At 40.5% G+C, this 12,453-nt stretch overlaps 1 protein-coding gene across 1 annotated transcript; it reads left to right on the forward strand.

Annotated features, from left to right (window-relative positions):
* The first annotated feature begins 3,531 nt into the window (after positions 1-3,531).
* On the forward strand, positions 3,532-6,056 carry LOC110041275 (uncharacterized). The gene is made up of 2 exons (XM_020746559.2): positions 3,532-3,853; positions 5,127-6,056. The coding sequence occupies exons 1-2, from the start codon at positions 3,533-3,535 to the stop codon at positions 5,769-5,771; spliced, it is 966 nt and encodes a 321-aa protein (XP_020602218.2). The 5' UTR covers position 3,532; the 3' UTR covers positions 5,772-6,056.
* Positions 6,057-12,453: the final 6,397 nt, after the last annotated feature.

Below are 12,453 nucleotides of genomic sequence, written 5' to 3' on the forward strand. Positions count from 1 at the left end.
TTTTCAAATGACAAATTTAAAACATTAAAGTGCCACTGAAACGAAATTTTCGTACTCTCTTTTATTATCCCAATCTATAGTTTCAAACATGCTTAAAGTAATGGTGAACTTTATTTCTGTCAAATCCTAACGAAAAGTGCTTTTTTTAGCTGTTGAAATCGACTCTTTGGAGCAAAACTGTGTCCGGGCTCTGGAACCGAGTTTAAGGACCTTGTGACGTCACTGGTTGTATTCACGCAAGAGGCGCTATAGATTCTCTCTTGTTTTCACTTGATTTATTCAAGTTTATTCTTCATATTGTCGATACCTACTAGTTTTCTACCTTGTAATTTCTGTCCAACCTTGACAGGAAATACACATCATAAACGTTGGAGGGCGCCAGAGAGTGTAGATTCACCAAAATAAATGCTACAGATTAGAACAGCTCAGTATACTTTTCGAACATCTTGAATACTCGATTGGAGATTTCGAAGACGAGTGTGGCAACTTTTATATCACGTCCTGAAGCCTAAACACGATATTTCGTCGTCTGTTTTCAGCCTGGTTCTGAAATTTGGATTCTCACGTTTATCTAAGGTCTATTAACAAGGTTCGAATATATCCTCGGCAATTTTACTGCATTAAAAGCCGTAAGCGCATCAGCCATCGCACAATCACGAAGTTGTTAACGGTCCACAAGCTTTGAGTCGAGTACTTCTTTGCACACAGAGGGCATGTTTTTATGATACTAATAAGTGAGAGTTCTTGTGGTAGACAAAATGTATCTTTAAAAATTGTGATCCACAGCAAGGTTTGCTTTATCGCCGCATACGTATCAGTGTAAACAAAGCAGGAATTTCGCCTCTCTTTTACACGTATCTCCCAATTGCAATATTTCACGGCCGATGGATTACTTTGAGTTCTTTAGCACATACTTATGGCTATGATCTTCATTTAATAGTATCCAAGTTCAAAACAATTCGTTAAAACGTCACTAGTTTACACTCCTTTTTTATTAAACAGAATTTGAACTAATTTGCATATATGACCTTTCGCCGCCGACATTGTCACGCTTTCTCTCGTTTCCTAAAAACATACCTGTAGGGTCATGGCAGCTTAGTTTACCTTTATAGTTTAAATTCGCTCCCTCATATAAAAGAAGAGGGTTTCTTAAATTGTTACTGTTGTGATAACTTGTAGGATGTAGCGGATACAACTGGACTAAAGGTCACTGTGGCACAATCTCGTCCGCTGTGAAACTCACAAAGCGTCCGGTTTCCTCGAAGCGAAGCTACTCGGAAACTCGAAGCGTTGTTGCTGCGATACGCACAGCAGCAGTCCGGATAATATTTTCAAAAGCCGCTTTCTCTTGTTTTCATGTCTTTTTTACTTCATGAGTGTAGATATTGTTTAATTGAGTGCTGGCCATTTCACCAAGAGTCCCGATCATTTAGCGATCTAAGAGCTCCCACTCGTTTGCTTGCTTACATGAAATATCCTGCAAATATCCAATTAAATAGACTGGAAAGCCCCAGGATCGACTCTCGACCTCTTCATGTCTATGGCTACTGTTATTATCTGCTTTACAGCTGTGAGATGTCCTTAAGATGTTTTCTGGGGGGCTCCGAACAGTAATCTCGGCATGAGAGTAATACAACGCGGCATGAGAGTAATACAACCAGTGACGTCACTAGGCTGTTTTGGCCGCGCCAAATGGCCGCCAATTTTGGGCTTAACCAGCCAACTTCGAACGGCTGAAAAAGCAGTTTTCGCTTACCGCATGCGAAAAAAAAGTTTGCAGTGTTTCCAAGTAAGGTTGAAACTTTATTACTGAGCAAAAATCTCACATACAAAAATTTCGTTTCAGTGGCACTTTAAAGTATTCTGCAAAACCCACCTGCCGTCATGGCTACAGCAAGCGGGGTGGGACGCGAGGGGGAGGGGGGCGTTGTTCCGTTCTCATTTCATGTTCAAAGTCATGTTGTCCTAAGTAGTTGTTGTGCATTTACGTGTCTATGGAAGTTATCAGGTTTTTCACGAGTTATTGTATATATCAAAGCGACTGACTGACTGACTGACTGACTGACTGACCGACTGACTGACTGAGTTACATCCATCGATGTTTTTGGGTTCTCCCATGTCATCTAGGTGGATTTAAGAGATGGTATTATACAGTAACTAACCCAGTTTTGTTTGTTCCTACTGTGTTTAAACTGGCGGAAACGGATCCTATCGCCTGGATTTAGGAGCAGCTGCTGTTGCTTTTCCAAATATTGCAGGTGACTTTTATTTTTTCCAATCCAAACTTTTACCCGTTAAAATCAAAAAATGTTATATTTTACATATCAAGAGAGCTCGAGGTAACATTTTCCAAGAAAAAATTCAGGCGCCCATTACACTAGTAAGCAGCAAGCACCTATTCCACCAAATTATCGGCCCATTACACTTAAACCATCTAGTGCTGCCAGCATTCACAGAGATCAAAGTGATGCCGGAAATGGGCTTCAATTACTTTTGTTACAGCTAAAAAGTAACTTTTACATTGGCTTTTTTGCTGGATTGACATTTTTCCACCAGCAGCCAATGAGGGCGCTTGATCTTACTACGCAAGAAAAAGATACCACATTAAAAATTAAATATACATATATTTGAAGATAATTAGCGTGTACTGAGTCAAATTTCGTTCGTGCAGGAGCTTAACTAATGCTTGTGTGTTATTGTTCTCCATTTGATTTTGGGATTTGTGACCTTTTCTAGATCTGGGGGCAAATTAAGTAACCAAAACCGTTTGCATGTTTGCGTTATTGGTGCAATTTTGTGATGCTACTTTAAAGAAAATAAAGAACTGTTAGCTTTAAGTTTAAACACGGACGTCAAACTGTTTTCAAGTGGGAAATTAAAAGTCATAGTATTCCCTTAGACCACCTGCCTTTATTAATATAACATTCAACGCAAGAAATGTTTACGGGGGGGAGGGGGGAGGAGGAAGGAGGACGTAATTCCACATATAATGATTTTTCTTCCCAAGGTCAAATTAACCCTGTCGGTGGTGTTCGTGCATTTGCGTGCAATTCCCGTTGAAAGAATTGAGTGTTACACAAAAAGGATTCTCCTGAAGGTAGCCATGCAGTGTCAATAATTTCGAAATTGGCAGACTCTGATAATGAATCGAAAGAGATGAAATTTTCGGCGCCGACGGAACAGTGCCGGGATCCATCCTTAGTCACTGTAGCTCCCTTAAAAATGTTTATCAGATTATATGAAAATAGTTCCGATCTCTCAATTCCCAGATATTTAAACGGTCTAGATGGAGCTTCATTTGTTTTTGTGTTTCTCGATCCAGTGGTTTCATTCAAAAGCAGCCTAGATCACAGCATCCCTAAAATATTGTTCATTTGGCGTTGCATTCCCCCCCGTCTCTGTCCTCACCCCGCTGTTGTTTCACAAGCATCTTTTTTTCAGCACGTCAGCTTAGTTAAAAAAATCTGTTGGCTCACGACACACTTAACAGCAGCTGCGTGCTAGCTAATTTTAAAATCAAAGTAACTGGAAGATGAAGGCGACACCACGCAAGCTTTTCTTTCTTGTGCAGTTTCTCTTGCCTTACTTCAGTCGAACAGAATTCTGTTACGAATCACATGGCTCGATCCTGTATAACCTAGTTTTGATCGGCCACGCTTACAAATCCTTTTTAACCCGCGGGATTCTCAATTGCGGGCAAAGGTGTTTGGCGGATACCCGGTGTACATCGTATAACTATCAGACTTCAGCTATCAAAAATGGCGTATGTGAGCTGAATGAAAACCGCATTGAGAGAAGGGAACTCTTTGAGGAGAAGCCAGGCTTTGCCTTTGTTCGCATGAGACGCAAAACGGTAGGTAGTGTGTTGGTTTTGCCGAGTCACTTGATGAGTATATTAGAATTTCATGTCTTGAATCGCCACTAACAGATCCTGCGAGTAAATGCCAAGGCAACAATATTTATTTTCTCGTTATTTTGTAAATTTTGACTGAGTTAGTTTCCCAGAAAAAAGACCAGGACCGAGAGTAAGGTGGCCTCGCATTCGGTGGCTGCGCCCAAAGTACGAAAACAAAACCGTACCCTCCTACAGAAACGACACGATCAAAGTGTTTTTCTCGTTGCGCATGCTAACAAAAATGAACACTATGTTTAAATTGTTGTGGCCTCTACTAATACTGAACTCGAGAATTCAGGTTTTAATCTAACAAGTTATCAGTATTAGCATATTGTCACAGAGTTATTTTTGCCTTTTTATCTTTTATCGTAGTTTGGTTTATATTTTACATTTTTCAATTTGTTATTGTAATCGTACTTGGCGTCACTTGGCAGGCGGGCGATCCTTTTCAGCGACAAATTTGACGCTTAGAGGCACAAAATGTTTAACATTTTTCATTTGTTACCATCTGTCATGGCTTTTGACATTTCAAATCCATTTTCAGTTGAATATTCAATGCGGTCTCAAGTGAGAGCTGTGGTCGGTTGTCATCCTTTCCTTGTCTGGGTAATTCTTCCGCACACATGCTGAATGCTGATCGGTTTATGCAAATCCCCTGTAGTTACTCTTACTTTCTTTTAATCACCTCTCTTTGTCGATTTTGATTGTTTCTGAGCCATACGTGGTGGTTTACTAACGTTGTGTAAAAATCATGAAGTCCTAGATGGCGGTCTCGCTCTCGGAGAAGTGTTTCACCCAAATTGTGCCCCTCGGAGGGGCACCAACATGGCGGCCGCACTAAGTAACACAAACATCTGTCATCGAAGTTTTGCTATTAAAACGAAAAGTTATTACTCTAGAGTTCGGACACATTAAAATTAATACTTCCTCTAGTACAAGAAATTTTCAGTTAGCAAATAGTTTAGCGAAGAGTCATCTCTTGACTTACGCGACAACCTTCTCGTTCGAACATTTTTCAATATGTCAATCGCGCAACGCGAAAGCTTGGAAATTCAACCGTGCTCTATAACAAAACGAGGAACCCTGTCTAGTTAAAACTTCAAGTACCAAGATGTTCTTATATCTGATGAAACTAAAACGTCAGAAGTATATCCAATTCCTTATTTCGGAATTGATGACGTCACGTGGAAACCAGCAATTCCTTTTTTAACATTTTGTTATGATTTTACAGAAAACGAGAAGTTGTCTGGAGGCCTGGAAACAGGGAACTCGTGCATCAGGGCTCTACTTCATGCAAGGGAGATCGGAGTGTCTCTTGTACGAAATGTTTTGCGACTTCAGCTCGGAACCCGGCTGGGCCTGGACTCTAGTCATGTCCCAAAGCTTGGAGAGGAGAAGTGAAGCTTTCGCAAAGGGTTCGTTTCCAGCGGGAGGATCTAAGAAACAGCGCAACCCGAACTGGGAGGGATACAGAATCGGAGGGAGTCGAATGAGGATTGTAAAAGCGCAGTCGAGCCACTGGCGAATCACTTGTGATTTTCCAACCTACGGAGTTGACCACAGGGACTATGTCCGAGCTGCATTCATAAATCTGAATCCACTGAAATACAAAGCTAGTGGCGAATGCCGGGAAATGGAGTATATTAACATCCGGGGACGTAACTGTAGCCAGTGCACCGCGGCTTGGTGGCAGACAGCAAGTCAACAGTTGACGCACTTCAGTGATCTTGATGGCTGCCAGTTGGGTAAAATAGACGGTTCTCTTGACAACGAGGCCAATTTTGGAGGGTACTGGAAGAATAATTTCAGTTCGGAGTTCCGTTGCTCTTCCAAGGAAACATCGAGCACCAATCTGTGGTTTGGAGGCAGGGTATAGAGAAATGACCATGCAGCTTGTGTTACGTTGGAGGACGCCCGCCATGCCTAATGGCAATAATAGTAATTTTAATAAAATTGTTGACAGGTGGAATCCACTTTCAAAAGATCAAAGACAACGTCGATTAAAAATGATTAGACAACGTCGATTAAAATGACTTAATATTCAACCTACGAACCTCGCGAGAATTTAGATTCATTCAGTTTGTCTATACTGTCAGAAATATCCCAAACAAAATATGTAAGGCAGCTTCAAAATTCGAAAAATAAATTGTAAAAATTGGTCGTCCTATTGTTCACCTTCTTTCAAATTTGCAGAATGTGGCTATTTCACGTTGTTGTTTTGTGACCTTTTGTAAAAAACGGCAAAGAAATGAACAAAAAAATATAACGCACGTTTACACAGCCATTGTGCTCGTTGCCGTTGCCGTTGCCGTTAAAGTTTGCGTAATTAAACTTCCTAAAACCCAATAAACGACAAAATAATGAACAGCCAAACACAGAACAAACGAAAGCCTGGCCGAACAAAAAGGCGACTGAGAGTGCAGAAACCATCTCTGGTATGAAACGAAACCAAAACATATAAAATGACGTTCCCGCCATTTCGTCTTAGGTAGTTTCGAGAGAGTCGCTTCGGTTGTCCACGCATCCCCCGAGTAACATCCTCGGATGAACTGGGAACCATGTCTAAAAATAACTTAAGAGGGATTACCTTGGGTATAAGGCCTATATGGGGGATTTACACTCTTACCTTGATAATCTCTTGACTTCCACGTAGCTCCAATTTTGTCTTCGTTTAAATTGGGCCTAAAAATTGTCCACTGTATGGAATTGATCAAACCTGCAATTGCTCATTAATTTGATTTAATTAATTAATTAACTGGTTCAGGTTTCTTGTTTTTAGATCGAGTGGCTTACCTCTAATGGTCCTGGCGTTCTTTGTAAACCCATACATATGGCTGTTTTTGTTGTTGTTTTTCAGTTTTTAATTTTTCTTAATTATAGTAGATTGTCTTAATAGATTCTAACGAAAAAAAAAAAATTATAACACAAACAAAATAAAAAATAACTAAATTCCAATAATTGAATAATCAAAAATGATTCGTACAGCTTGAATAATAAACTTTTTGTTCCGATATTTGTTTACATTTGATTAAAAAATATCCGAGAAATTAGCAATTATGTCCAACGTCCCCATACGTTCTCTTAAATCAATTGCTGAATATTAAAGCGATGGATCTGAAATTTAGCAGACATAATCTCTGTGACAAAGACTTTAAAAAAACTTTGCTTTTAGATTGAATAAAATTATTAAAATAATTTAAAAAAACAATATCCTAATTGACCACTCCCCCAATGGGGCTTTTCAGGGCCAATGAAATCAAATGATGAAACAAATAATGCAAATGAAAGGCGCATGATACGCTGCGTTTTTAAAGCATGGTGCTGGCCATGCCGTTCAATGTTTAGGCTGGCCTTGTCCAGCCACATTTATTTTTTTGCTTTTCGAGACACCAATCGTGACACTTTGTCTCCTTGCGCCGCGAAACATGTGATGTGGCAACGCGTGTTTCGGGGCGCAAGTGAGTTCAATGTACGGAACTTGATATTGTGAGCGGGTCATTTTGCAATTTATGCGCGTTGGCTGTTGGGCTGGCGTTACATATCTTCGCTACAGTGCTGACGAGTCCCAAGAAAGAAGAAACAGCTGTCCACTGTTGCGATCCTACTTTATCGGTTCTTGTCATGTTGGTGTTTCGAAACGTTTTTCACGTAGTATCAGCCTTGCAGTCTATTGTCTGGATTTACACGACATTCATTTTGGGCACGGCACTCCTAAATTTTGGCGCGTGGGCCAATTATATAGTGCACGGCCCGCTCGATTTTTGCCGTGTAAAAGCAAATTTTTTGGCCCGCGTGCCGAAAAATTTAGGCCGGCCGAGACTACATCCTGGCCCGCCTAAAAAGAGGTCCGCGTGCCGAAACCGGAGGTATCCTCGTCTCCAGAGTCTTTGTACTCTTGACTGACCACAACAGCGAAGGTTCTTGGGTCGAAAATGAGCCTTCTGGGGCGCCAAAATCTTGTACTTTTCGCGGGAAGAAAGATGGCGTCGAAGAATCGTGGCAAATTTTGCATGGGGAGCAACGATGCCACAGTTATGTTAATCGACCTGTGGTCGGAGGAAACTATCCAGCTCGCGTTAGAAAATAGCAAAACCTCAAAGGAAACTAGAGAGGTGTACAACACGTTACGGTTAAGTAATACATTCTACTCTTCTGAGAGGCTAGGTAGTACAAAGTTATTGCTAGTCGTCGATTTGGCGTAACAGCTTTTCGCATTGGAGTGTCTTGTCGAGAGATCTCATGACCAATTTAGTGGAGAATGTATGTAAATGTTCCACGAGTTACCCTAAAGTTGGAATACCACAGCTCATCAAGAAAGGTTGCGTTTTGTACTCGAGAATCCGCCATTTTCTCTTTGAACAGCCCGCGAAAGCGCGCCTGAAATCATATGTGAGCGGCTCTCACATAAGCACAGGCACTCACAAATTTAAAAGTGCCGTTCTTGTTTCAGGGATGCCGTTCAGAAATCAACATTGAAAAATTTGAACATGTTTTGCCGTGTAAATCAGGCAGGCCGTGCCCAAAACTATCGGCCCGCGGGCCAAACTTTTGGAGTGCCGTGCCCAAAATGAATGACGTGTAAATGTGCCCGAACATAACATGGTTAAAATCCCGACTGGCAGGTGGCAGACCACTCGGCGATTTACTAACGTGGCCAAGAAATTGAACTAGCTGTATACCGAGAAACACCTTCAGCTTAGTGGTCAGAACGGGACTTGAACCCGCGACCTCCGCCGGTCTCCTCCCTCAAAATCACTTTAAAAGCGCGGGAAAATGGGGGTTTGGAGCCGTGGAGTTGCCACAAGTGTTAGATTCACGTGGTCGCGTACGAAGATACCGCGGAGCCACGAAATCAAATCGCTCTACATTCGGCCAAGGTGATTTGATGGATCACGAAACAAGGAGACAGACACTTTCTTAACTACGATCAAGCGGTTAAATCTGATTTGAATATTGAAACCATTAATAATATGAGAACCCTGACTTCCAACGGGCTTTCCAAAAGATTATTTCAAGACACGAGGTACATAAAAATAATTTTTAATGCCATGATCCACGCAAAATACGTTCAATCATAATCAATGGGTGATCAAACACTCCCTAAACGCTTTCCTCATATCCTCGGAAATCGACGGACGTTTCCGACTTGACCATCCGTTCGGATGTCGCAACACCGAAGATCATGGTCCTTTGTTGATTATTCCGTCATTCAAGAGTCGTTATCCCTCGGTTTCCGAGAGTATTAAGAAGGCCGAAAACCTCTCAATGCATAATTGTCAAACCCACAAAAACTATTTTTTACTTAAAATACGATACTCTATAACATTTCAGAAATATCAAAAATAATGTAAATCTTGCATATGAGTACACGAGTTGCGTTCAGAGAGCGCTCACGTTTGATTATTTTAGTTTCCTTGTAATTTAAATCAACTCCATATTTATTTATTGTTCGAGATAATTTGCCCACGTAAGACAAACTTTAAGCCAGTACCTGAGCCTTCGCTCCCTTAAACCAGCGGTCGAAACAAGAACCCGTCACAGTATCAAGGTCACAAAGTCAATGTGAACTCATATTAAAGCTAAAATTGGCAGAATATCCTTCTTAGATTGAGAACAATTGAAACTTAGCTAACTGGAGATAATAAAATAGGGAGCTTAGGCAAACACGGCGACTACAGTTAATGAAATTCATTGCCTATAATACGAGAGTTGCTTCCAAACAATCCTACTCATTGAAAGTGAAGAATGATCATCGCAGTAAGTTTTCCAATTTAAGCAATTGGAAAGAAGAACCCTGAAAAAAATCAGGGCTTCAACGGGATATATCCTTATGAATTAATTAAAATAATTGTAATATTTAATATGAATCAATAAAGTGTATTTTTAATTTCTTCTTTAATTGAAAATCAAGTAATTTTTTGTCAGACTCAGCAATTCTTTCCAATTACTTAAATTGGAAAATTTACTGCGATGACCATTCTTCACTTTCATCTACAACCGCAGTTCATATATGAATTATTTCATATAAACTTCACATCAATCCTATTCATTGCCCAATATCAGAACTAATTTCGGGATCTTCAACATTAGATATCAGGGACCTAAAATCTGGAATTCTCTTGATGAGTCTGACAAAAAATTACTTGATTTTCAATTAAAGAAGAAATTAAAAATACACTTTATTGATTCATATTAAATATTACAATTATTTTAATTAATTCATAAGGATATATTCTGTTCCGCTGTAAGTTTCCATTCTGTTTGTATCTTTATACTTGTGTGTGTGTGTAAGTGTGTTACCGACCGATAACTGTATAAATAATCTATGTAACTTAATTTCTGCCCATTCTTTTTAGCCCTTATGGTTATTTTGGGCAGGCAGTACTCTATACTAATTTAATGTTTATTGTAATTATTTTATAAATTGTGAGTACAAATAAATGGTTGTTGTTGTCGCTGTTGTTACGACGTCAACGAGAACATCGTAACGAAACGAACTTGTTGGATTAACCTTATCATAACTGTTAGGAGTATTCTGAGTGTTGCTACCTCTAGGGGCTTTTAATTCCCAAAAAAATAACTCTTGCACGCCTTGCGTGCCTATGTTTCCAATTTGCGCCACCGTATCAGTGCGGCATTCTTAACTGCCAGCCAGAACACAACTTCATTACCACCTTCACGTTGTTTTGTCACATATTTAGACTGTGCTTCTGGTGGATTGCAGATAGATACGAGGGGATCACGGACCGGGTAGCGATCAGACATTTTTTCTTTCTTGTTTTGATTTTTTTTTTTTTTGCGCGAAAACAAAAAAATTCTGAAATTCCCTCCAAAAAAAGCCTGTGCCACCGAGCCTCCAGCCTCGTAATCACCCCCTGTAGTTACCAGCCTTTTATCTGTCATTGAGCTGTTGGTATCAAAATGGCGATCGTTTTTGCACGGCATTTAATGCGAAGAAGAGAGGCAATCAAGACTGCTTTTCCGCGCGATCGAAGTAAGATTAGTGTTCGTGGATGCGTTCATATTTGCTGAAAGAAGGCTAAAAAAGCCGCAATATTTTCAGGGTATACAAAGTCTTCATTGCCGTAAATGTTGAATGACATCTTTGAACTTAAAAAATTCTATTGGGATGGATCGATACGGGGAGAGGGTTTCGGCTCAGTCAAGATGTGGAGAGTGACAGTTTCTACCTTTTCCAGGCCTAAACTAAAGCAGATATGGCATCGTCTATTCTGAAAGACTTGGTTACCAATAATGGCATCGACCGTTTACGAAACTGAAATCAGCTAAGGGAGGAGGTCGATTTTGATTGTTTCTGAGCCATACGTGATGGTTTACTACCGTTTTGTAAAAATCATGAAGTCCAAGATGGCGGTCTCGTTCTCGGAGAAGTGTTTCACCCAAATTGTGCCCCTCGGAAGGGCACCAACATGGCGACCGCACTAAGTAACAGAAACATCTGTCATCGGAGTTTTGCTATTAAAACGAAACGTTTTTACTCTGGAGTTCCGACACATTGAAATAAATATTTCCTCTGGTACAAGAAATTTTCAGTTAGCAAATAGTGCAGCGAAAAGTCATCTCTTGACCTACGCGACAACCAGGTGGAGGGAGGGGGTGACCCTACAACCTCGTTCCCAGAGTCCTCTCTCTACCTCGAGAAAGTACCCTGGTTGCGGCTGGTCACGTGTCTGCTAGATTTTAGCAGATTCCAGAGATGTGATTACAGGGAGGGGCTGGAAAGTTAAAGTTTGTCTCAGCATTGAGCTTGCCTACTGAGCCCAGTAGGGAGTGGAATTTGTAACCCTCTCGTCACAGCGATGGCATCAGGCACCCTAAGATACCAGGACGCGACGAGCTAGGACGGCTGCCGGAAGTAAACTTACTCAACCGGGAATGCGCACGAGAACTCTCGACTCATCTCTCTGCCGTCCTCGTCTCGTCGAGGACGCCATTTCGCCCGACTAGCCGTCGAATCGAAAACGTGAGTATTTTGCTCTTGTTTTGCTCCAGCAAATGTTCCAATCGACCTTATTTTCAGTTATATGATAAGAATGTTTATAAGGTTCACATTTTTCGTGACTGTAGTGTAGAATACTACGCTGACATACGAAAAAAATGTGAATAAAAATATTCCTCGCCTGTTCGTTTGTGTTTCAGTCACTGTTAGTTCAGTCGCTGCCACGAGTGTGCAAGATCAAAACGAAATACAAACTGTGTGCATTAAGAATACATCAGTGTAAGTACAGTCGATAAAACGTTGTAAGAATGAATGCCATGGAGCATCTATCGAGCAAATAAAATACACATTTTCAAACTGATGTTTAGTTGTTGTTTTTTTATGCTACCCGGAACTTGATGCAAGGTTTGTTTTATTTTTATAATGCTTGTTACAATTACAAATGGAAATTGAAATGTTCACCGAAAGTCAGGATTCTTCGGCGACAGAATTCTCAGACGTTCTGGTGGTAAAAAGCCATCTGAAGCGGGTCGATCAGATTGTTCGTTTAATTTTTTCATACGGAAATTCTGGTTTCTCTATTAAAGTATTGACAGAT

This window comes from Orbicella faveolata, unplaced genomic scaffold, assembly GCF_042242905.1.
Source record: "Orbicella faveolata isolate gen_17 unplaced genomic scaffold, um_ofav_v1 contig_46, whole genome shotgun sequence".
In the NCBI taxonomy this organism is placed as follows: domain Eukaryota; kingdom Metazoa; phylum Cnidaria; class Anthozoa; order Scleractinia; family Merulinidae; genus Orbicella; species Orbicella faveolata.

Coding starts and splice junctions, on each gene's coding strand:
- LOC110041275 (XM_020746559.2), top strand. CDS start 3,533: ATGAAGGCGACACCACGCAAGCTTTTCTTTCTTGTGCAGTTTCTCTTG. Junction 3,854..5,126: donor TTCGCATGAGACGCAAAACG/GTAGGTAGTGTG, acceptor ATGATTTTACAG/AAAACGAGAAGTTGTCTGGA.